This window comes from Scatophagus argus, chromosome 23 (assembly GCF_020382885.2).
Source record: "Scatophagus argus isolate fScaArg1 chromosome 23, fScaArg1.pri, whole genome shotgun sequence".
Taxonomy (NCBI): domain Eukaryota; kingdom Metazoa; phylum Chordata; class Actinopteri; family Scatophagidae; genus Scatophagus; species Scatophagus argus.
Window position 1 is genome coordinate 7,589,229 of NC_058515.1, and position 25,661 is coordinate 7,614,889.

The window sequence follows — 25,661 nt, forward strand, 5'->3', positions numbered from 1 at the left end:
GTATTAACACCGACAGAGAGAGAGAGATGGAGGGACAAGTGAGCAGTAGGGGCAAAGGTCTAAATTTAGTTTCCCCTCCACTTGTGAACTAAACACCAATGACAACAGACAAAACTGACACCCACCCACCCTCTCAGTCACTCGGGTCAGGCTACAGGCCCCTCCACCCACGGCAAGCCCCAGTGTCAGGGCGCCCACATGGGTCGAAGTACCAAGTCTCGCCTCTCATCTTTCTGACTTCCTACCCTGAGGAGACAGGCACAGCAGGAGTCACCCCCTCCCCTCCCAGAGGGTCCTTCAGGACAGGTAAGGCATCACAAAGGCTCTCCACAGGTGTGCTGTCTAGTTCTAACGTGACAATCAAGACTGATTCTCAGTACCACCTACAGCTGTTCTCTTTCCTGCCAATCACACAGACGGCCTTACATTGCAGTTGAATTGCATTTCAGAATGTTCTTTAATTTTTATACATTCAAATGTTTTGGTTATGCATTTCCTTTTTGCAATTATCTCAATTTAACAGCAGTATACAAAACATATTTAATGTCCATTAATGGACAACAAGATTAAAACAAAACTAAAGCTAAAAACTGAAGCTAAAAAGAAACTTTGTAAACATGCCGTTTATCTGCTGATCTGAAACCAGTGATTTCCAAATGATGAAATGATATGCATGGTGAATAGACATTTGGCATTTGCTATGAAATAGTCCTTTGTTCCATCCGGAAACTTTCTGAAAAGTATTCTGTATTGGAATGAAACATTTGTGCTGTATTCACTGACAACTTGGTGTAAACTTTCCACTGTGATATCATTCTATGTCTCACATGTTGGCTGTGACAGCACCATGTTCTCTCTTTGTGTCCTTTCAGCCCACTTGGGTAATTTCAAACATATTGATTCCCAGACCCCTGACACAGCTGGTTGCCATGTCTGAAAAGCATGTGCTTGGCGTTTAACAGCCCAAGGTTATTTAAAGGGATGTGCTAACTTTGCCCTTTCACTGCCCCGATAAATTCTGCTTCGGTGGGTCTTGCCCATAGTGTGGATGCTTAACGTTAACCAATCGATGGCCAGCATGCAGCCTTGTTGTCTTGTTTTTGTGTCTCAGTGTGCAGGTTTGAACAGGTTGCACTGATTTGTGCTGTCTCCTATGACTTTTTGCCTCACCGCCTGACTCCCTAGGGGTAGCAGCCATGTCGCAGTTCTCCACCATGACAACCAGGGAGAGGAAAATGCAGGCGGCAGCGATCTGCAGGGAGGTTCAAGCCCAGGAAGGTAGCTGTACCATTTCCCCTTCACTTCCTTGTTTTCTAATCCCTCAAACCTCTCAGTTTTTCCCTCTCTCTCTTTCTCTTGTTGCATCTTTCCTTTGCTTACATTCCCATCTTACCTTCTCTTCTTCTCCCAACATCCTACTACTTTTTCACATGCAGATTTTACACAAGGATAGGACACTTTAATTCTCAGATACATTCATTTTACTGTAAACTCACCCTTCCTGACAATCATGTTCTGGTCACCATCATGTTCACTTTGTTGAAGGCATAAGCTCACCATTTGGTAGTTGCAGTTGCCAACCCACCATTCTATGACACTGACTATAAATAAGCAAATGAATACTTTTATGGGCCAAAGTAACTTATCCCTTTGTCGTTGTCCTTTAAACATTCTATTTCAGGGTGAGGACAACTGTGTGGCTTGGATAGGGAGGGTCTGAAGGCTACTGACAGCTGAAAGATATTCTGGCAAATTATGCGTCTCACACTTGGATATAGGCCTGTGACATCTCCATGATCAGCATGCAGTAGCTAGCATGTGGTGTTAACCACAAAACAAGCACTGGACATGAGTGGATTACAAGGGAGGATAATTCCTCATTTATCATATTGGCAAGAATACCAAGTCAGCAGTAGAAGGCTTATTTTCAGCAGTTTTTTTTCTGTGCAAATATAACTTGTGTTCAGTGAGGCTTAAAGAAATTTGTCTGTGATCAAACCAGTTTACTAGTATATATTGTAATTACAAGCCCTTTAATTGTGTGTTTCCTTGTGTCCAGATATACAGATGGATCTTGGGAAGAAAGTTAGCGTGCCTAGAGACATCATGCTGGAGGAACTGTCGTTTGCCTCAAACCGCGGTGCCCGTCTCTTCAAAATGCGCCAGAGACGCTCAGAAAAATACACTTTTGAGAGCACCCAGAATGAAAACAACAAGCAGCTCGATGTAAGCAGAGACTGTGGTGCAATAACCACATATGAATGAACACATACATGCACCTGAAAAATCAAATCAGTAAATTCTAAATTGTTTGTCATAGGATTGGTTCGACATTTTGGGAAATCTGCACCTTAACTGTGAAGCAAGAGCCAGGAGGAGACGGTTAGCTTAGCATTAAGACTGGAAGCAGCTAGCCTGGCTCTGTCCAAGGGTGAGAAATATTCACTTTTTAGGGCGTCTAATGGTCCTCTAAAACAGGTTCTCAGAGAAACCGAAATGTATAAACAACAAGTTGAGATTTTTACAGCAGATTATGTGATTATGTGTGAGCCTATTCCTTGGCTGGCAGTTGTGACATCCTCGAATCTTGTCATCACAGTGAGGTGGGAGTTTAGCTGGTTTAGCTGGTTGTTATCACCCCCATTTCCAGTCTTGCTAAGATACACTGACCGTCTCCTTGCTCCTTTCATCTAATTCTTAGCATGACAGTGAATAATCGTATTTCCCAAAATGTCAGTATATGACGGTAGATTGCCATGGAAACAGCCCGTCATTAAACACACTTTGATAAAGGGGTTTTTGTAACTCTGTCACACTGCAGGAGCGTGTTTTCTTCGTGCGTGGTCATCCATTTTCACCACATCTTTTCCCTCCATCACATGAAAAACATTCGCACAATACCTTACATCCTGACAAAGTATATGTGGGAAAGATTAAGCACTTGAAGTGTTTATTTGACTCGTGCTACAGACATGGAGTGGCGCAGAATAGTAGTTATGAAAGTCTTGCAGCTGACCATAAGTTGCTGTATTAATGTCCCTTTGTGTATGGATGGGCAGTGTGCCAAGTCAGCATTTTCTTTCCCCAGCAGTACTTATCTCAGCTTGACATGGTCACACATAAAGCAATTTGTGTACCAAAACTCTCAGTGAAATTAAATCAAGATAAACTAAACATGTTTCTCTCTGTTATATCTAATTAATTAGCAGCACTTTTATATTTAGTTTTGTGAGGCCTGTGTGTACTTTTATTGACCTCACAAAGTCCATAGATAAAATAATTACTTAACTCTAGGGAAATTTTTCTCCTCATCTTTGAATTGAGAAAGACTTGAATACCTCTGGTTTGTTTATTGCCCAGGGCAATGGAGGGATTTTGTTTCAAGTTGTCAACATTTCCTGAGGAAATCCTGGAGTAAATCATCATAAATCTCTTTCAGAGGGATTAAAGCTGGATGCTTGGGCCGCAATTTCTTTCCAGCCCACAAAACAATGTTTCTAATGTTAAAGGAAAAGTGGACATGCAGACATTTTCTCTGTTTCTTGTCCATGAACTGTTTCCAGGCCAAATAAAAAATAATAAGATTGAAAAGTGGAAAATTGGCTTTCATAACAATCATTGACACTGAGTACTGATTTATTGTGCATGCAAATGACATTTTTAATCTAATTCGGTAAGACTAATTAAATCAGAAAATTAAAAAAAAAATTTAACATCTGTCCAAAAAGAATCCAGTGTACCATGAGATAGGAAATTATGGATAAAATATCCACTCAATAGCTATCCTAGGGCTTTCAATCACACAGTCTTTTTCAGCAGAATGAGTTTGCTCAGTTGTCATAGAAGCTCTGCTCACCTCTTCCATCTTTCTTTTAGACAACAATGGTTTCTCAAACTGAGAATGGGAATGCCACCGACGGCCACAGTGGTGAGAACAACTTGAGCGTCGACCAACCACCTAAAGTGCCATCTGACACGCCAGAGACAAGAATGATGCCAAATCCGGACAGCATTGCCCCTGGTAGGTGACACCGGTGTCACAGTACACAGGCACACCAATCCATTTCAAGGACCCAAAGCCATTGCAGTAGTGATATGTGGTAGCTTTTTTTTTAAACATCCCAATATATTGAGTGTAGAGAACAATTTATGAGAAATTGTACTGATCCTGGTGGATAGACTGTGTGGATGTACTCCCCACAAAGCGTTGGATGTGTCATGTTTTGATAAGGATTCAACTGTTTTTCATTGTTTGTACTGAGACAGTACAGATCATGCAAGGAAACATTTTCTTCTTGCCATGGAATCCACTGGCCTCAGGCAGAATACACAAATTGCGTATTTCTGCTCTCCCTCTTCCTGCCCATCTCCTTTCTTTCTCTGTCTTTCTGTCTCCATCCCTTTTCTTTATTTCATGTCTATTCCTCCACATATCTCTATTTCTCTCATTTGCCACCTCTGCTTCTCCTTATCATCGTTCACAATCAGCTTTGACCATCTTTTCAAAAAAATTGTTGAGTTTTCCCCACGGGAAGTGTTTCCTGTTTGAATGTCGTGCCACTGATACCATCAGCTTTGCACTCATGTCGTCCCTCGTGTTTCAGTTCTGCCCAGTTGTCACATAAGCAGTACTGATTTAGGAAAAGGTATGACTACACCAGGGTGGGGCATTATTTCTGGAGCTCTGGACCAGACACCACCCTTAACTGTCTGAATGAAGTCACTCCAGCTGTAGCAGAAATCAGGCCAAAGTGCATTAGGTATCAAATGGTAAGAACTCTTAAAATAGCTCACTCATCCACCCAGGGATGCATGTTCCATGTCGCTGTACTGGTAACAAAATGTTTTAACCAGGCTGGTGATATACAGGATTGTCAACAGACACTGGCAGGTAATGTGCAAAAAATGTGGAAGGTTTTAGCTGCTGAAATAATAATTTGACGTGGGATGCACAGAGCAATAGCTGTTGAAATGTTCTAAAAATGCCCTGCTGAATTTTGTGCCATTTCCAAAACAAAGCAACATCAAATTTGATGTTGTAAAACTGTTTGATAATGTGGTCACATTCAAAGATCTGAGAAAAACTAAAAAAATATATACAAAAAGCCAGCCTGCCTTTCTTTCTCTCTGTCTTTTCAGAGCTTTTTGGTAGTCCTCTTTCATCTACACATAGAGTTAGCCGGGTATGTGACAGTCCTCGCCCACAAAAACATCAACTCAGGCAAATGTCCAACCACAAGAACACAATGTTTTGTAATAGATTCCCCCAAAAATCTGTAAACTTCCCCACAGGTCTGTTTGGTCTCTCCTGCTTCCTCCTCAGGGCAAAACATAAACTCAGGAAGGGGGATTGTTCATTGTGAGAGGTTAGGACGTTACATGACGCCCCATGTTATGTAATGCCTGAGCTTGCAAGCCCCCCCTGAGTGAAGCGCTGGGTTTGAAGGATAGTGCTTTGGATAGGCCTCGCCCATCAACACACATAGACTACGCAGGGAGACATACATGCAAGCATGCACACACACACACGGGAAAGCTGCTTCTTGATTTGTTTTGCTGTGAACTTTAATAAGGCATAAAGAGCTAATGAAAAACCAATGGAAGATATTGCAGTGTTGTACTCGGGGCTGATATTCAAGAGTTACATGTGAATAAAATATGGATTTTTGTTTTTGGTCAACAGTTTGGTTTAAATATACTGTTCAATTTTGTAATTGTTTTGTATGTTTTCTTTTGTAACATAACTATTCATTTCTTCATGATTAGAAATCAGTGTCACAAAAACAATTTGTTTAAATTGCACATAATACTGGGCACTTTAAAGCTCCAAATTTTTTTAACTTCACCCACAAGTCACATGATGAGGTATTAGGAAATTGCGTGCACTCCTACTCAAGCTTACTCAAGACCAGCTCATTGGCCTGTGATTATTTTGAAAGTAAAATTGTGGGAAGAATCAGCTGTTTTTGGACAGCATGTTTGCTTTTTAGTCATTTGGAATTAGTTTTGACTGCGGCTCAGTTTCGCTTCACTTCATTTTATTGCCAGCCATGTGAGGAGGAAAGCCCAACTCTGACATCAGAATGATTTTGGAAAAGTAGACTGAACATTAAAACAGTTTTTAAAAACATGGGGAGAAAACAATTCTCTTTCAAATCTAAAAACCCTGTTTTCAATCACTTTGTGTTTTATAAAACCACCCAGGATACAGAGGTCCTTTGACAGATATCCCTCCAGAAAAATTCAACAGCACAGCCGTGCCAAAGTCCTACCACTCACCGTGGGAGCAGGCCATCATCAATGACCCGGCTTTGGCTGACACACTCATCACCTGCATGCCCGGACCGCAGCCCCAACCAGAAATGCCAGGCTACAAAAGTTTCAACAGGTAAAACAATGGTACAGGTAGATAGCAAGTAATTATGGAATACACATGGCTGCAAAAAACATGTAGACGTGTGTTAAACAAACTAAATATTTGGATGATAGAGAAGTGTAGAGGAAACTCATATAGACAGAATACTGACTCAGTAATCACAGTTATACACAAAAATATCTTAATAAGCTTGCTAACATTAAGCTAGTGGTCTTACCAAACCCATAAACCTGGAGCAGGAAAACCCGTGAGGATACTGAACTGAGCTTGTGTGCATTTTATTTTATTTAGAAATTTTATTATAAATTCAACTTTTCATTCATAACAGGAAAATAGTGTTATTTTGTTATTCAAAAATGCTGAGTGAGCAGAAGAACTGCTGTCCTTCATCTAACTGTACTTTCAACAGCTGCCTCTTAGAATTCGTCCTCAGGTCAAAGTCTTTGCTTTGCTTTCATTAGTTGCATCACTTCAAATGTCACTGCAGCCCCTCTCATTAGCACATGACGTCTCCTGTTAAAACACTGTCACTCCATCACCTCCAGGGTGGCAACCCCGTTCGGTGGCTTCAGCAATGCACCGAGACCTGCTCCCATCAAGACCGTCCCGGTGGAACCCCTCCCTGACTACCCTGAGCTCCAGGGAAATGCAGCGCCTGACCGACCCTCCTTTAACAGATCTGCTCTGGGGTGGACTTCGATGGGCAGTCCGGCCCCCCTCCCTACTGTTTGCCTTGAGCCTGTGCTCATCCCTGAGTCAGACGACCTTTGAACCCGTAATCAGGTCACAGAGAGATGCTGTCTACTGTGCTGTTGCTGCACCAGAGGTTATGGTTAGCCGGGTAACGTTTCTGTTAGAACAGAGTCAGGGTGAGAGAAAGCATCCTGTTGGCCATTAGTGATTCAGGTTACCACTTATGTGACACTGTTGGTTTTCCAGGGATGTTAATGCTTTTACACTGCATTCAGAAATAAATTAATAATCCTGTCCAGGCAGCAGAAAGTCCACAGAAAAAAATTAAATTTGTTGTATATTAATGTGCATAAGAGTATTTTGCCTTGCAGATACAGGTTTTTGCTCAATAAAACGGCATGGAATTCAGTAAGTTATGTTTTTCAGTTTTTTTATACGCTTCAAATTCATATTCTGCCACTGAAAAAGTAATTTTGTGATGTGTCTGTTTTTGGACATGGATGCAAATCTGCAACATATTCCACAACGTGCCCCCAGGTAATCATTTCACAGTGAGCAGGACTGAGCTACACTGAAGGCTCACTTGAGTGAATGATGCTTCGACTGCGTGTTGCGGTCGTATGCAAACCCATCACTTATCGCATCGTGTGAGAGGCCAAAGATACATGTGAGCCACTGTAACAGGCCTCAAGGTTACACCGCCTGACAAATCAGATTTGCTTCACTGACATGACTGATGTGTCTCTCATCTTTCGGCTATGCCCAGTCAAAGGAATGGGATTGATGGGAGAGCTGCTTGATGAGATGTGTCCACTTCTTATCTGTCTGTCTGCTCATTACCACACCTTTTCGGAATTTATCTCAGAGATCACAGGCTTAAGCAAACAGACTTGACTGACTGAAAGTTACCAGCAGGCTTTGCAAGATATCCATAGATGATGTTTAATGATTTAAAGGTCATTTTTTTTTAAATTGAACTAGTGATTAAGCACTTGTACGACATTAGCAATAATTTGAATCTATATCACTAAAATGATTAAAATGTAATCACTCCTGATTGTATGCTGCAGTCAGTATCATCAAGCTAACATGCTAGTTTGTTGCTGTCTGTGCAAATTGTTTTAATGTTAAAAGGATGCCCAATGTTTGTATTCTGGTAGCCTATAAAGGCCCAGGGGAGATTTAGGGGCAGAAATGGAATATAATAATCATAATTATGTTTCCATTAGCATATAAACACCTGGAAATAAAAGCAGTTGTGTTTCTATCTGCAGAGGGGGCATCAAGTCTGCCATGTTTCTACAAACTGAACACTAGCTTTAGAGAGGGCCTTTGGTACTTTTCTTATTTTAGCAGCCACCTTAGTAGAGGTTGAGTAAAGGGGTGTGAAGTTGGTTACAATTTGGAAGCACACCACTAGATGCCACTAAATCACTTTAATGTCATCAGTCTAAGTCTGAGAGAGACTGCTGAATCTTAACCACCAGAGTTATTTTAAGAACTGAAGAGAACCTGTGGTCATGGAGGTCAAATATGTCACAGCTCTTTTCATCTCTTTTACCTTCTCATTTATATTATTTGCATCTTCTTATATAATCATTGACCATTAGAGTCCATGTGCCACAGAGTTTGGTGTAAAATTTACAGCTGTGGTGGAGGAAGTGTTCAGATTCTTTACTTCAGTAAAAATACTAACTCCAGACTGTGAAAATACTATGTGAGCAGTAAAACTGAAAATGTCACTTATGAAAAAGTATGTTCAGACTATTTTCCAATAAAGTAAAAGCAAGATGTTACTGTTGTGGTGAGTTGCGGTGGAACTCATTCTGAGCTGTTTTGTATAGGACTTATCTTCATTTTGGATTAATCTGCTGATTATTTTTTCCATCAGTCAACTGATTATTTGGTTTGTAAAAATTCTGAAAATAATCACAACTACCCAGAGCCCAAAGTGACACCTACAAGGTGCTTGTTTTGTCCAGCCAACAGTAAAAACCTCAAGATCATTAAAGATAAAATAATGAAAATGATTTAAAATGGGAGTGGACAATCCTCACATTTGAAATGTTTTCAAATGAAAAATTACAGAAATGAAAACCTGTTGCTAATTAATTGTTGACTAACTGTTTCAGCTGTTCTTGTACTTTTTGATGTTTTGCATGCAAGAAGTCTTTTAATGCAACTAGTAAAGACTAAATGTGCCAAATAACTGTGATGGAATAAATGGTACAGTGTAGTATGTTGAAATAGAAAGCTCAAATTTGTATATTAGAACATACATTCCATTACTGTTGTCCAGTCATGAGAACCCTGATTCTACAGGTCAGCTGTGACTGAAGGGCCGATACACAATAAAGGACAGGGTGGAGGCTTCAGCCAGGAGGGCTGAGATCTCACTGTTGGTATGGCTATCAGTCACTGTAACTGTATTGTGTGTTAGACATGGCATAGTGATTTATGACTGACATTTGTGATGTCAGATAAGTCAGTTATAGGTCTGGTTTACAAACCATGTGATAAACACAGTGTGTTCCTGTAAAGAATTCGGTGTTTGTTCTCAGTGTCTGCTTTTTGTGAGCACTTCAACACTCAGTCATAGTTTAACAGTTTGCAGTGCCAGGACAGTGACATATTTTACATCATGTTCAGTGAGCATTTTACATCAGCAGTTAAGTCTTTTCAGGTTTTTTTTTTGTTTACACTTTCACCCACAGTGAAAATGAGTTCAAAATGAAACTCTAAATAATTGCTCCAAAAATTTGCACTGTATTTCACATGAGAACTGTGTTTAAACATGGTGGAATGCTTTTCGATGCTTTTTCACATTTTTGTGCGCAGAAGGAATGCGCTTAATTTGTTGAAGTTATTGAAGTCTTTCTTTTGTCTCCAGAAATGAATTAAGAAATGCTTCTCCTTCAGCCATGTGACTATGTCCAGAATCAGCATTCCTCTCCTCTGCCGGAGACCCTTCGGAATGTGCAGCTCCCGGTACCACTCCCTGTTTGAGTCCTATTGAATTCCTCCTGCTAGGCTCTTCGGGAAAACAGTGCGTACAGCACACTAAGCAGCGTCTGACAGTGCCAGCAGGCCTGCCAAGTACCACAGTAAATATTGAACTGTGTTTATCAAGGGCGGGTATGAACTCTCTTTGAACTTTGATTGTAGCCATTATCAAAATGCAGCAACGGAAATATTATTGGCAGAGACTGTAGCATCAGCTGAAGGTTGGACAGCCAGACGATTCGATTATTAGTCTCTAAATGCAACCAGTTTCCCCTCAGGCATGTTTGCCTTGGCATGAGATGGCAGAGGGCACTGGATTAAAGGCTGTGACGTCTACAGATTGTTCTGGGCAATATAGGGTGGCCTAGTGGTCAGAGTGACTGTCCCATACTGAAAAGTTATTTGCAACAATCGTTACTTGTAGCATCCTTGAGCTGGAAACTAAACCTGTCATGCCTTGTCCTACTAAATCACTCTGAATAAGAGCATTAGGTAAAGTGAGGCGGTGGCAAGGTGGAGCCTCAGTGAGGTGAACTACAAAGCAATCAGGCAGGGAGAAAACAGCACACAAACACCTGATAGGGATCTAAGACTGGAGTGACCACTTGTTACGTAATAAGAAGCCTGATAACATGGGAACATGGAGAGGTTTTTTTGTGTTTAACAGGTGCAAGAAATGTGAGTAAATTTCATCACTCATCCTGTATTTTGACCTCTAAAACTGAGCAGCTGGTCTTCAGTATCTTTATCAGCAGTTAACAATGGACTCTGCTGCTGTTGCATTCACTGCCATGTTTTAAAGCTAAAGTCTCCCGGGTTTCCATCTGCACACGCAGCACCACAGCACTGAGTGTGCAGTATGCTGCTGACACAGACAACCGCTAAAAGGTTGAGCCACACAAGCAGCCAATAACCTGGGAGGATTTCTTTAAGTATGCTCAGGGTCAAATGAGAAAACAAATATGTTGAATGAGCTGAACCTAGAGGGACACATATGGGTCTCTCAAAAGTTTTAACCAGCATACACGCTTGTGAAGTAGTTAGATTTTAGGTGGAGTTGATGCTCAGATTTCCCACCAGAAATATTGGAAATCTAAATCTCTTTTATTTCATGTCTTCCTCATCTGGTGACATGATAGACTTGCCTGGCCTGATGGATGTGTGCAGCAGGTGCTCATTCCCACAGGAAAGTGCAAAGCCCAAAGGGATATCTAAAAATATGAGTGAAAATAAAGAATCCCAGAGGTCAGTAACATGGGGTCGGGTTGCCAGTGTGGTGAGGTGAAGGGGGACTGGGGCCACACATTCCACTCCTGAAATGAGGTGAAATGATGCAATGGATTGAGCTATGTTTGAGACAACGTTCAAACACTGCATGTGAGGATGGACGCCTGTGTACGTGCATCCATAAACAATGATGAGTGTGTTAATTAGAGGAGGATCTTTATTTGGACATGCTCACAAGTTAACATGTATTGACCGCTGAGCTATGTGCATTCGTATTTATCAAGTGCAGAGAGGTTAACTACACAAAAACCCACCGCTAGAGTTACCACGTTATGGAAGGATGCACACAGCTAGTAGTAATTAGCCTGTTTGGACAAATGAACATTCAAGATTGCATTCCTGTTTACTTGCAAAAGCCCTGGAGACCAATTAGAGCTGTGTTCGCTCACAGTAATCCAGCCTCTGACAGTTACTTCAGGGAGCTCATCTATATTCCTGACTGGTCAATATGTGTTAACCTCTTCTCTTTGGTTAAGAGTGAGTAAAGAATTATTAACTTACAACTGCTAACACAACCACTAGGTGAGCTGTCACACTGAGACCTTCAGGTGACAAGTGAAATACTATATAGCTGGGAAAGAGCAGAGAACAGCTTTTAATGTCCTTAATTTGGACATATGGAGAAAATCAACCATTTTTGATGATGTTGCTGAAGAAAGAATAATCGATGTATCTTATCTTAGTCAATGAAGGGTATTACTTTCCCTAACAGACAGCGCTGAGGCGATGGCATGCTTTTCCTGTGCGCTGCAGCTACCACGGATACGGCAAACATGCCAGTGAAATATATCAAAGTCATCCCTTTGGCTGCACTCCAGCATTAATGTAACTTGGACAATTGCCAAAAAAATGATGCTTATGTCATCCACTTCTGTCCAGTAAAACTGAACACAATGTTACAAGAGGGTTAGAAAGACAAGGTAAATTACTACAGATGAATAAAAAGTAAAATAATTGCACACAGAAGAGTCTTTTCCGTTTGGATGGACAAAACCTCTCGCCTCCTCTGAGTGAGAATTGTGAAATACTCCCATGCTCTGTTACTGACAATGCTATGTCATCGTGACAGCACACAAATACCATTCCAGGGAGTGAATATACAGTGGCCTCTTTTTGAAATGTGACTTGGCTTAAATGAATTTCTAGATGTTGGATGTGATTGGATAAAAAGTCTTCACCAAGTGCCTTTGACTTAATTGCTCAGGAAACCTGAGGAGCAGTTTCGTTCCAAAAAACTGATCATTACCGGATTTTAATCCCCGGTTAAATATAGCAGGAGTTGCCCCAGAGGCGTCGCCCCCTGTGGCTCCCATTGTGGCGTTCGGGCATATCTAATCTCTTGCGTAACAACGGGGCATTCACTACTGCGCAGTTTCTCATTAGTAGTAATTCAATAGCAGCACAACAAATGTTGTTTGCAAAAAAAACATGACAAGCTTTGCTTTGTTCAGGCCTTTCACTTTGTGAGGCTTTTTTCAGAATGTAACAAAAGGGAACTTTTATTTAAGCTGAGGAACCTTGATAGACCTCGATAGTGTCGCACAGAAATATAACAAATATCTCACATTAGTTTATGTTTATGTGCACAATCAGGATAACTTGTGTCCTCATATTACTTTTCATTTGTATAAGTTGTTCCAGTTGAATGATTTGCATTTCCCAAGATACCACACAACCAAGTTTGTGTGTGCATACACAAATATGCACACAAATTAGGGCATTTATAATTACCTAGAATGAGAAAGGAGCAAATTCAGTTTATATCTTATCCAGACACTTACATTTTGCAGCTCTCATTACTAAAGTAGACAAGACTAGCAGCACAAAAAGATGTGTCTTTATTCATTCAAAATTTATATTTACCTAGACTGTATGTCCCCCGTCCTGTCAGAAGATGTTTAAGAAGTTTTGTCTTACCTTTTGATTCACAAGACTAATTTCTCTTGTGTGTTTTATTAGACAGAAGTCCCAGGCTTTCAGAGATGTTGGTTTTGGAATTGTTGCCCCACTTTCCCTTTGTATCTCGGGGCGATAGAATACAGTAAGTATGGATTGAAAAGCCAGACAACAGTGCTAAAAATATCCTGCCTCAAATGGTGCAGGACATTTGGGGTGAACTGGAATTCATCAGCCAAGTGACCCAGTCAAGATCATCAATCAATATTTCTATCAGGCAAAAAAAAATCATCAACAGTCTGTGTGGTGAGAGAAAAAAAATAAAAATACCTTCAAGTAAAATTAACTTGATTTGTTAAAGTTGATATGTACTGGTGTTTTTGCTGGTGCTGGTAAAATTTTAAAAAAGGGCAACACAGGCAAAAGGAGGACGCACGTTTGCCATTTGAGCTGTGTTCAGCACACCTCTTGCTGTTCAGCTGGGCTTTCTCAACGTGAGAAGTCAGGGCACAGCAACCAGCTCTCAGAGGGATATTTACTGTGTCTCCTTGCAGAGCTGGTAAAGTCTCTCTAAATAACCTGAAATTAAAAGGTCCTTCATGACAGAAACCAACTCGTGTCAGATCGGTGTTTTGCCGGGCTGTTAGAATCGAGTTTAAGGGCAATTTGATGTAACATTCAGCAAGTTCTGTGTATGATCCAACCGAAATACTTGCAAAGTTAACAACACAAGCAAAGAAGCAAACACTTAGCACATGTAGACACATCAAGTTGCAGGAATGAATCCAAAAAATAATAATAAAAAAAAAAAAACAATGAGGAGATGACTGCAGAAGCCATTCAAAGAGCATGCCAGCCAGTGCAATGATAGTCATTTTTAAACTTTTGGCTCAGAGTGAGGCAGCACTGCTGACAGTACAATTGTTAGATTGAGCGACTGGATTGCAAGCTGTCCTCCAAGGTCAGAAAAGAAAAGTTTGTGGAACTTGTTAAAGACCCGATCTGTTTTAGCCACCTGATCCATAATTTATAGGGAGTATAACATATTCAGTGGCAGCACTTCAAAGCGAGGAGGCCTGCAGCAAGGGTGGGAATGTCCAACATCATAAAGTGAATATTCTCTATGTGAGCTCAGAGTACCACTCTGATAGCAAAACATTTTTTGTTAATCCCTTCTTAAAAAGTTATTGGAAAAAAAAAAAAAGAAAAAAAAAACTCATAACATCAACCCTCCAGAATGCCTCGAGCTTTGCTGGACTATTTTATTTCCTAGCGTGTGGTGAGTCAGTACAGGATTGGAAGGTAAGTTAAATACGTTCACACCAAGATCATCAAAGCTCACATCGCTCAGAGTGATTATTACCACTCTCCTTAGCTTTTTTTCATATTTTAAGAGGAAGCATTATATGTCCCTTGAGGAAATGTCTGAAGAGGGAAATGGCATTGTCTCCTCAATGGACCCTTTCAAGTACTTCCTGGGGAAAGGCTGGACCACGCTGATACATTGTGACCCTTCACCGCACACTCGATCACTGCGTACTATTTCCTCTGCCTTAATGGCTAACTGTTCTGATTTTCCCCCTCTTTTTTTAAACAGAGAAATTTCGCCTTTAACACAAAGCTTGTCAGATCAAGGGCCTGGTTAACTTTACATTTACCAGTTTCACTTAAAGTCATAGGTCTGTCTAATGAAAGATCTACACATCTTTCCATAGTATTTCATCTAAAGTAAATGCATATTGCAAATTATTTTTAAAAGCCAGTAAATGAATTGTGAATTTGCAAAAATAACACTTGTGATGACTTATGAATTTGAGCCCTGCAAACAAAGAGACAGCTGAGAAATCAGACTGATGTTTGCAAATCTTAATAGACATGTTTATACAAATAAATGAATGGAACATCAAAATATAGTTTATGGCCCTGTTTATCTCATATAATATGCCCACTTGTGGATGAGATTCAAACTACTTGTTTTAATTAATAAAAAATTCCCTGATAAAAAATATGGTCAGCTTGCTGTAGGCCTTGAAACATGAGAAGGCTCGAACACTCAGTAGTCTCACGCCTTAATTGTACATCTCTTTCATTGCTTTCTTTATATAACAGGATCAGGCAGATGGTGTTTGGGTAACCTAAGCCTTACATCACTTTCGTCCACTCTGTCCATAATCATTTAGTGTTACAGCACACTATTGGGGTATAACCTCGCAGAAAAGTGTATAACACCCTTAAAAGCATGAAATATCATTGTCCACCTTACTAATGCAATGCATAATTCATTTGCAAATGAATGCATGCAGATAGTCACTATCTTTACTGCATCCCTGAGTGCAACATAAACGAAACAAAACGTATCACCGAAATCCAAATGTAATTTTTCCATTTTTTTTTAAATAAAGTTACTATAAAATACATTGGAAGTATGTATCTGATGGAATTTTGCAGTAGTACAGTTGGAAAGAGATACTACGCACTGTAGTGAGCTGCAAACTGCAATGTGGCTGCACCATGGAGCAACATTAACGAGCCTGCCAGCAGAGTTGGCGCTCTGCAAACGCTGGAGTGTGTGTGTGTGTGTGTGTGTGTGCTGTGGCCGTGGCAGCGGTGTACAGTGGCATGGCAGACTGCAGTAAATACACTGTTGAAGAGGCGGGGTTTGACATCTCGGCTCTGAAAACGTCTCTAATCCAGCATTTCAGGTGGCGAAATCGACCGAGCGACCATTGCTCACTACCGCCGCGCCTCCGCGAACTGCAGCAGAGCCGCACGCCTCTGTAAACCGGAATATACCGCAAGTGGACAGAAGCGGCTGCTGAATCCGAAGTGGGATTTCTGAGAGAGAGAGAGAAAGAGAAAGAGGGAACCCTGCAGAAGTCAGAGAGAGTTGAAGTTTCAGCGGCGTGAAAGACAACACTTTGTCTCCTGGTTTGGTGTTTGAGTTGAGTCGCCTGCTTACCAAGCGACTCTCTCAGTTTCCTTCCACCGAAACTCCAGCAAAAATACTTCAGCTCTTGTTCTCACTGGAGGATAATACCGCACTTTTGGGTTAGTTTTCTCCCGTAGGTGAGTGGCTCTTTATTTGTGTTTGACATAAGTTGTTCTCCAAACTTTCCTAGTTTATTTTTAGCAGCAGTACGTGGGGCGGAAATGTATCCGTACCTGGAACTCAGGTAAGTCGGAAATCAGGTGGGCCTAGCGTTAGCTGCCTCTACTCGGTCATGTCTCTTAAATGAGCACACTTGTTAAGTTAAAATTGTGGTTTCTAGCTGGTTAAAACACTAGAAGACTTGTTTAATAACTTGGCAGTTTATTTAATCCAACGCTTGTTGTTGATATTTTCTTTTGAAAGCCGTCAGTGGTGAATTGTTTTTGACAGCTAACTTGGCTAACGTGTCGGTTTTTTTTAATAAATATTTAAAAATATGTCGCTTGCCTAGCGACAAAGAGGCTTAAGTGACTACGTCTCTCGTATTGAGATTTTATATTTCAACAACAGTTCATTTTCTGTATTTCCCGGCCCCTTATAAATGCTATTCAGGTGACTTTATAACGTAAATATCAGCTTTGCGCTGTCCTTTATAGTGTTGCACAAGCGCAGTCTTAGCAAACAGCCAAATCTCCTGTTATGTTTTGGACTGGACTGAGAGGTTTGATATTGCGTAATTTTTGCACACCCTTTTCATATTTGGACAAAACATCCAGGAGTTTGTAGGAGCTCGTTTGCAGACCCCCCCTTTCTGTGACAATGTGAACTGGTTTCACCCACTTTAATTCATTCCTGTGTTAAGACCCCCCCCCTTGAGCAGAAGACCTCAGTCCCATTAGCACAATGATGATGAAGCAGTGAGATCAGCAGCACTATAAACGCCCTGCACACTCATCCTTCATGTTGATGGTTGTGGAACTTTTCCTACAGGAGCTATATGGTGATGTAAATATGGAGGCATGCTGAAGAACCAGTTCTCAGAAAAAGGCACTATGTGTCCTCTTTGTTTGCTGGCACGTTGAGCAAGACTACTTGGAATTAGTGTACTTTTATGAGGAGTTGTTTTCCTGATGTGTTGATTGGCTTTTGATAAAAACAGTCACAGGTGGAATACAACCTGCACAGGGGTTTGCCACTTTACGTGCAGTTTTAAGCCTTAGGTAAAATGTTTAAGATGGTTTTGGGGGGGGGCGGGGGTGAGTTGGTGGTCATCACTGTTGTCTTGGCAAGCTGCTGTCAAATGGTGGGACATTAAGGAAGCAATCATAAGAGTGCAAAGGAGGATGTTGTATTTCAGTCTGGTTCTATTCAGTGTGGGCTCAGGGGAACATGTGCTTTTGTTCTCCCTTTTCCTATCTTGGATGCTGAAAGGAATAATGGGTGACTCAGCGAGGTGTGGGTGACCTGTTCAGTTTCACAGGGTTGAACGCGGTGACCGTATGCTGGAAAGCGGCGAGCCTTTGAGCAGGAAGCCCACACAGGAAACGACCGCTGCATTGTTGCCCGAAGGCTTAAACCATGTCTGCAGTCCGTAGGGAATTTTACTGTCAGGTTTCCCTGTTATATTAGAGTTTCAGCATGCAGCGTGGCCTTTTATTGCTTCTCCTTGTACATGGGGTGGCTGCTTGTGCTCACGCTTTTTCAGACTTCTGTGTGTTTTCCCACCATCAACTTCTAATTAAAGTAAACAGACTGACAGAAGAATTGACGAAAGCCAACGCCTTCAATTAAAGAAAATTAGAACATGGTGTCAACATGTGGAGAGGTATGTTGTCCTCATGAATGTCCTCATGTCAGACACTTAGTTCACCACCCAATAAAATAAAGCAGATAAAGTGGAAATACAAGTCTAAGTGAGTAACTGTCAGCAGTCAGACGTCTCTATGAAGAAATGTGACTTCATTCCCACATTTACCACATGAGTCAGATGAAATGAGGAGCTTTTGTTGTAACCCAAGGCTGACTCGAGACATGGAACATATCAGTCACTGTCCCCTTGTTAACTGTGTTCCAGTACATGATTTTCAACTCAGTTTGCTGCAAGAGGAGTGGTGCAGACTTTGAAAATGCAGTAATGACCACAAACACGAGCCTACCTGTTACATTGCTGTATAGGATACTTGCTGTGTGGCTCCAAGCCATGCAGGTATTTTGCAGTTGTTGTTGTGTGTGTGCTGTTAAAGAAATAGGTGTCCATAGAATTTGTTTGACATAACAGTTTTCTGAAACCTTAGTTTCTTTGGTACTGTAGCCACACTTGAGCTTAATTTAAAATGCCATCTAATTGTGTTGTCACCCAGCAATTTAAGTATTTAAGTTCATGCGTGGTTTACATATAAAAACGTGTCTGTGTGGGCTACTTAAGTATAGGTGTGAAAATAGATTTTTTTTTTTTTTCATTTTAAAGCTGTCAGAAACCTCAAGTTATGACTCACCATAGCTTTGGAAGTAATTTGTCTCAGGGTAAAATTGGATTATTTGCAAGTTTCATGTTTAAAATATGATAATGAACACAGAAAAATTGAGTAAAAATAAAGGGAAAAAGATACACAATACTTCGCTACTCAATGGAAGTGAGTGAATTGCTGTTGTATGTCATCCTCAACAAGGAAAGCCTTTTATTAGTGGAGAGTAAGAGTTTGGGACGGCATCGATAAAAACGTAGCCTGTACCTCAATTTCACTCTCAGAAAAAAGAGAGGCTGAAAGTTGTTCTGTGCCTCTGTGTTTCATCAAGGAAAAGGGGGATTAAAATTAATTGAAAGATCCATCTCTATAAAATAATACGTACATAATCTATATCTATTTTATTTTGATTGAACAGTGATGGAGAGACAATTATTGACTTGAAAGTGAACCTGTAAGCTAAATTGTCTTAACAACAGGCCTTTTTTTTCCCTACATCAAATGCTTCTCCTCTCCTTGTGCTGTTTCCTGTGCGTCCTTCTATTTTCACATCTTGAAAACCTTGAATCAGTGTGACTCAGTTTACAACAGATTGATTCATCAGCGGCTCTTTGCATCACCGTATAAAGAAGAAAAGGAGATCAATTGAATCATTCTTAATGAGGCCATCCATCAGCGGATCACTAATAGATAAATTATAGCATCCGATTCCCTGTGCCTTCACACCAGACATGCCCACATCTCACGGACTCCCTTAGGCTTGTCAAAGGTGCTGATGCACAACACACTCTTTGGCTGATTGCTCCAAGATGCTAGCCTTTGCATTTTCCCTATGACAAGGAGAAAAAGAGTCAATCTTGGGCTTAACTTGACATGTCAGAGCAAGCCTTTGTTTAAGAACAAAGAATGGACTTTCTTTACCAACTTTTTTTTTTTTTAAACCTATAAATAGTTACAATTATGGCCATCAATGAGCATTTCTCTTGCTACCCTTTTCAATAGTTTGAAATCATTTAAGAATGACGTGCAAGCACATAGGGAAATTGTAATACAAGCTTTTAGCATCATTAAAAGGCATTCAATTCAAGTTCAGTTTGGCATTTATTAAGTAAGTTGGTCATAATTACATTAGTATCAAATCGTATCCTTAACAATAAGACTTTCATTTTACTTTATGCCCCTTATGTTGTTGCTTTGTTTCAAAAGGTATTAAATAATGGCACAGGAATAATGCAGGGAATTTTTTTTCTTAGGTTTAGAATGTATGTTAAAAGTACTACAATATATAAAAGAACCACCTCTGCACCAGCCAACTGTGAGGAAAAATCTTGTCATTCTTATCACTGCATCACACTATTAAGTGGAGCAGAAATATAACGGTACAACCAGTTACAGCCATAAAGAATCGGCTTCAAGATGTCTCTGTGAATAGATACAATCAGTGTTCTGCAGACTAAATAATATTGCATTATGTTAATACAACTCTGCTTGGAATTTTTGTCTTTTTGTCAACTGTTTCAAGTTGTGCTTTTTAAGTTGTGCTCAGATTAGCTCACTGAAAATTGTTTTCCCACAGGATCAATGATTTCATGTTATCACTCGTCGGTACGCTGTTCTTCATCTGCGACTGTCGCATGTGGTTGAACCTCGCTTCTCTCATGTTCTTGAGCTCATTGTGGACTTGAAAAATCTACGGTCATCTGATCCATGTGTTGATCACCAACAGTGCTGAACAAATAACTGACTATCACATGAACATGAGCTCATTTTGGTTACCTGTTGATATAAACCTGGAGGGGCAAAAAAAACAACTTAAATAAGCTTTGAAGAATCAGACTGAAGAAAACCTAAAAATTATGTTGTGTAAAACCCTTTGAGAGAAACTGTTTGTAAAAATGGGCTACCCAAAAAATGTTGTCTTGTCTTGTCTAAAGTCTTAAGACTTGAAAGGGTGTTAACAGCCGTCTTGGCTTACATTAAGTAATGACGTAAACCTGGCTTCTCGTCAATGTTGTGACCAGCCAGCTGAGTCATTTTCTCCCCCTAGGTTTATAAACAAGGAGGTGGATATTTCACATGGCTTCATGCAGTTGAAGTCAATTATGAGGGATCTGTTTTCATTTTTTGAGAAATGGGCCTTTTATTCTAAAATCATAAAACAGCAGCTTATGAAATACAGTAAGAATGTCCACATCAAGAGCAGCCACCTGTGCAGATAGTGAACATTATGCGTCACTCTCTCCTGCACACATGCTGGGAACGATATGTGCCACTTTAACCTGTCTGGATTGTAACTCAGCCAGTGCATATCTAAAAACGGGCAACTGTCGTGCAGTGCAAACAATACACGATCCCCCGTGACATGATGCTGACAGACGAAAGGTGACGTGCTTAATCTGATAAGCCTGGAATAATATCTTGGGGGGGAAAAAAGCCTTCTCAACAATTAGTCGTATCACGTTAGGAAATAAAGTGAGTTAAGGTGATGTGGGTAACTGTTTAGTAAGGGCAAAAATGTTTCATGGAAATTTAGTAATATTTTCCCTGAATTAAAAACAATAAGGCTCTTTGTGCTAAAGCAACAAGCATAATCTTTTAAAATGATGTCACGGAATTGTAGTCAGCAAGTGCCAATTTACCTCGGTCTAAAAGATAAATTTAGCTTAAGTGAGGTTGGCAGTTTTTCAAGTAGGCCATATAATACAATAAAAGACCAGGAAGGCAGAGCCATATTTACTCTCACTGTTGTCAGCAGTGTCACAGTACAAAACATGCCCTTTATTCGTTGTCTGTGCCATCAAACTGATGTTGAATAATGTGGACGTGTATGTATTGTATTGGTTTTGCTTGCTGGCAAATTGATGCGGATGAGATGCAGCAAAGTTTTGTTTGCGTGTTATCTTTTTAAAAATAGGACAAAATACCCTTCTTTCACTTTGAGAATTGTTGAGTTGTGATGTTCTGGAGTGACTGAGCTGGAAACACCTTTGCAACAATAACAATAAAGGATAACAATGCTGTTACTAAAAGAAGTAGGGATTTAAAAAAAAAAAAAAATAGTGTTTTTCCATGTCCTCACATGCTGACATGAGCTGGAGATGACTTCAGAGACATCCAGACACGTCAGGGCATGTGTTGTCACTGGTAAAGGTGGGCTGTATAGGTGCAGAGAACAGTTTTCCACTCGGCCCTCCAGTCCTGAAACTAATCCGAAAACAGCAGCTCTTAAGCAACGGTGAGCTTAAGTGATTGCCTTGGAATGCTGTTGCTATGGAGTCAAGTTGCAAAGTACAGAGGCAGAGAAGTTAGTATATTTTGTTGAATCATGTGCAGATGGCTGTAAATGCTACATGTAAATACTAAACTTAAGGTTGCACCATTAACCTGCTATAAAGTTTCAGTGTCAACCATTGAGGATTCCTGAAATACCAGGATGGAAATGTCGTCCAACTGGTTTTGGCTGAAACTTTGTGTGGTTCTGGAGACTGTCACAAGAGGGAAGTTTCATTGTTTGTGCAAAGTAGGGCAGGATTTTTTTTTTTTTTTTTTGTCCTAGCCCTGAAATATTTGAGGTTTATTCTTTGAGGTTATTTTTTTAGGTGTTGGAGAGAAAAAAAGAGGATGAATCACCGTGTATCACACAAGAAATTTTGGCTCATTGTTGCTTCTTCTTGTGCTGAAAGGAAATCTGCTGTGCACAAGTTGAGTTTTCCATAAAGCCACAGTGAAAGCTTTGTTATCATTTAAAATAACATAGAATATAATATTAAAAAAAAATCACAATAATGCTTTGACTCTATTTACCTCTTACCACTAACATAATAACCCAGGGACAGCTTCGACTGCCTGACTTGGCAGTAACCTACTCATCCATCAAAGTAGTAAGTGTTTAATGCTGCTTTGAAAGGTGCATGATCCACATTCATTGCAGGTTTTGTTGATCTTTTTCACTGTGTTTAAGCTTGCAGGGGCTGCAAGTTTCATAAACTGAGCTGCCTCTTCAGTTGTTTGTTATAAAGTCCTCCACTGCTCTTCACATGTTAAAAATAGGTCAGGCCTGTGCTCCTTTGTACTTTACAATGACAGTGTTAGGAAAAACTGACAAAATAAAACACAAAAGAAACTTCAAGCGGTATATTTTATTTTATTTTGAAAGGGCATTTTGTAATTTCTGATCGGCCGACAGCAGCATGGGCTCTCATCTGGAGCTCCAGCTGCATGAAAACATGTAGACTCAGGCATTATCTGCATTGCTTTAATCATCTCTTGGCTGTTGTTGTCTGTCGTTGAGGAAATTGATATTGAATCCGTCTGAATGCTGTTATGGGCCAACTTAAGTCTGACACGCAGGCAGTGCAAAGGGTGTTTGTAAAAGTTAATGTATAAGCTCTGTTGACCTATCTAAAAAGACTAGTTTGACATCTGAGAATCGACACAGAAATGAAGACTGTAACGAATATGTTTTCAAGTGAGCAGAACAATTAAATATATTATGAAAGACTGTTGCTTGTATACTAGAAAAATAGTGAGTGATAATAAGCTTCATAATGTTGTCTGAAATCTCCTTTAATCTCATGCTCTCTTTCTCTAACACAGCCCATCTGTGTTTGCTGTCCAGCCTGGATAAAACCTCACTGTGGATGATCCTCTAAGAGGCACAGTTGACTGCAGCTGAATATCTTTCGTAACATGTGGCACAATTTGCGTACAAGTCTGCAAGTCCTTTTGAAGCTGATGTGAAGCTTTCAAGACAACAAGATGACTGAGGCATGTGCCTCCGTCAAAACTCCCCTGCTCAGGCCGCTGATCATCAGAGGATTCCCAAGACAAAGACTTGGATTGTAATTTTTTTGTGTTGACTTTTTTTTTTTTTTTTTTTTTTTTTTTTTTTTTTTTTTTTTGGAAAAGCCTTTGAGTAGCAGATAAAGTAAAAGGACCTTCTACATGAGCAGCAATAACTAAACTAAAAGCCCATGTGTAGCAGGGCAGCTGCTGCAGCTCAGGGAATAACTTAGCCCCAGACTTGAGTTGGGGAGTCACTCCTTCAGGGGCCGAGGGACCTGATCCGAGCACCCTGCTCCCCTGTCATTTTCTGACTATCCCACCTGTCTAAAGGCAGAGCCCACTATCCAATGGCATGGGTCAAGTTCTTCAGGAAGCCAGGGGGCAATCTGGGGAAATCGTACCAGCCGGGGAGCATGCTGTCTCTGGCCCCCACCAAAGGACTGCTGAACGAACCGGGCCAGAACAGCTGCTTCCTCAACAGTGCTGTGCAGGTAAGCCTGTCTTGTTGCCGGGGTTGGATTTAATTCAACATTTCTGGAAATTATTAAGCTATCTCTTATGTTCCTGTAGATACGTTAAGCATTTCAGTAGTTTTTTTTTAGCTGCAAGAAAGGACTGAGGAAGCCTCTGCATGCCCTTGTGAACTCATGAGAATTTCTTCTTTAGGTTTACTTAGGTTTAGTATGTGGATGCGTATTTCTATAAAACAAATTGTGCTGATTTTCTGATTTTATTTGTTCGTTTTATAAATGGATTCCATATGAAAAATCAGCAGGTTTTATTTGAATGTGTCAGAATGAATTACAGCACTGTTTTCTTTGTTCCTGTACTTTTGTCCACAACAAAACACATTAAAGCCAGCCTTGTAAACTAAAGTATACAAAGAAAAACTATGCATCTTACCAAGAAATAATAAGACGAAGGGCCCAATCAGCCAGAATGCATTTTTCAGGTTACAGGTTTCAGGTTGATGTAGAAAAAAAAACGACCAAAAAGAGCAATGTGGGGGATTTCTGTTCAAACTGTTAGATTGTTAGTGAGCTGCACAGTTGGATTTTAAAGTGATTTACTTAAAATGTCAAGCTAATATGCCTCCAGGTCTGATTTTTCTTATTTAGATTGTGGTAGTTACAGATGGTAAAGTCATATACCTTCAGGTGTGAAGCTTTTTATTGAAGATGAGTTTTTAAACTTGAGGTGTTCAGTACGCTCCTCCAAAAATACCAGACGTACCGAGTATCTGAAAAGCAGTGCTCAAAAGACTTGCTGCCCGTCGAAGACAACTGCAAAAAGATGCCTCTGATGCCTCTCTCATGGCAACCCATCCAGTAGGTGATGATATTTCAGTCTGGACCAAAGTGGCAGACCTATCAATAATACCTTTCCTAGAAAAAGTTTCTTCAGTTGTTGCAGTTTTAAGAAAAATAAGTATCTGTTTCACAATGTTTATATTGATTACCTTTTTATAAGGTGTTCGCAAAGAACTTTCCTTTGATTTTGGCACATGCTTATTTATTCATTTGTTGCTGTTTTGCCCTCGGAGCTGTACGTTGTGTTCCACGCTCTTAAAATGTGACCATTCATTTCGAAATTTCAAAGCTTCATCACCATGTAACTTGTCACAGCTTCCCAGTATTTTGTTAATGTAGATGAAGGTTGCTTTTGACTTGTGGGATACTGGCCTGGTGAGTTAGTTTATTATTGCCCCACAGTGAAGTCACTCTTAGCAACTGTGACTCAAAGGGAGGGACAAAGGATGAGCTGGTTGAAGATGATCATTCCCTTTGGCTTTTATTTTTCTGTGAGGTTGCCTTTGTTTCTCTTGCCCACTCGTCGTCCTCATGACCTTGGAGACTTTGTCCTCATCCCTAAGTACGACATCTTACAAAAGACCCAAGTATAAGGCGGAATAAGAAACATCCCACTTGGTGGATAAAAAAACCCCATGCACCTGTTCTTATGTTATGTTGTTACTATAGAAATGCTTTAATGTCAAGGTCAGTGGTTAGTTTAATAGTGTAAATATTCCTCCTTTTCTTGCCCTTGTGTAGGTACTTTGGCAGCTGGACATCTTCAGACGCAGCTTGAGGCAGCTACCTGGACACTTTTGTCTGGGAGAATCATGCATCTTTTGTGCATTAAAGGTAGAAGACAATAAGAAGTGTATTTAACATCACAGTATCATGTAAAATCAAATTTTGGCAGCTAACATTAAGCTCTTGTCATT

General features: G+C 40.3%; 2 protein-coding genes across 3 annotated transcripts in view; both read left to right on the plus strand.

The window, feature by feature from the left end:
• Nucleotides 1-81: 81 nt before the first annotated feature.
• On the plus strand, nt 82-7,481 carry LOC124054543 (myozenin-2-like). The gene is made up of 6 exons (XM_046380688.1): nt 82-306; nt 1,186-1,278; nt 2,060-2,226; nt 3,877-4,021; nt 6,205-6,388; nt 6,922-7,481. Exons 1-6 carry the CDS (start codon nt 99-101, stop codon nt 7,145-7,147), a joined length of 1,023 nt encoding a protein of 340 aa, XP_046236644.1. The 5' UTR covers nt 82-98; the 3' UTR covers nt 7,148-7,481.
• Nucleotides 7,482-15,849: 8,368 nt separating this feature from the next.
• LOC124054463 (inactive ubiquitin carboxyl-terminal hydrolase 53) overlaps nt 15,850-25,661 on the plus strand; it is a 29,585-nt gene continuing 19,773 nt past the window's right edge. Inside the window, exons 1-3 of one of the 2 annotated variants that reach the window (XM_046380483.1) lie at nt 15,850-16,321; nt 23,246-23,925; nt 25,486-25,578. In XM_046380483.1, the coding sequence (XP_046236439.1) occupies nt 23,782-23,925; nt 25,486-25,578 (237 nt within the window). In that variant the 5' untranslated portion in view covers nt 15,850-16,321; nt 23,246-23,781. The remainder of the gene's footprint in view (nt 16,322-23,245; nt 23,926-25,485; nt 25,579-25,661) is intronic. The other variant, XM_046380482.1, reaches the window with a different exon arrangement.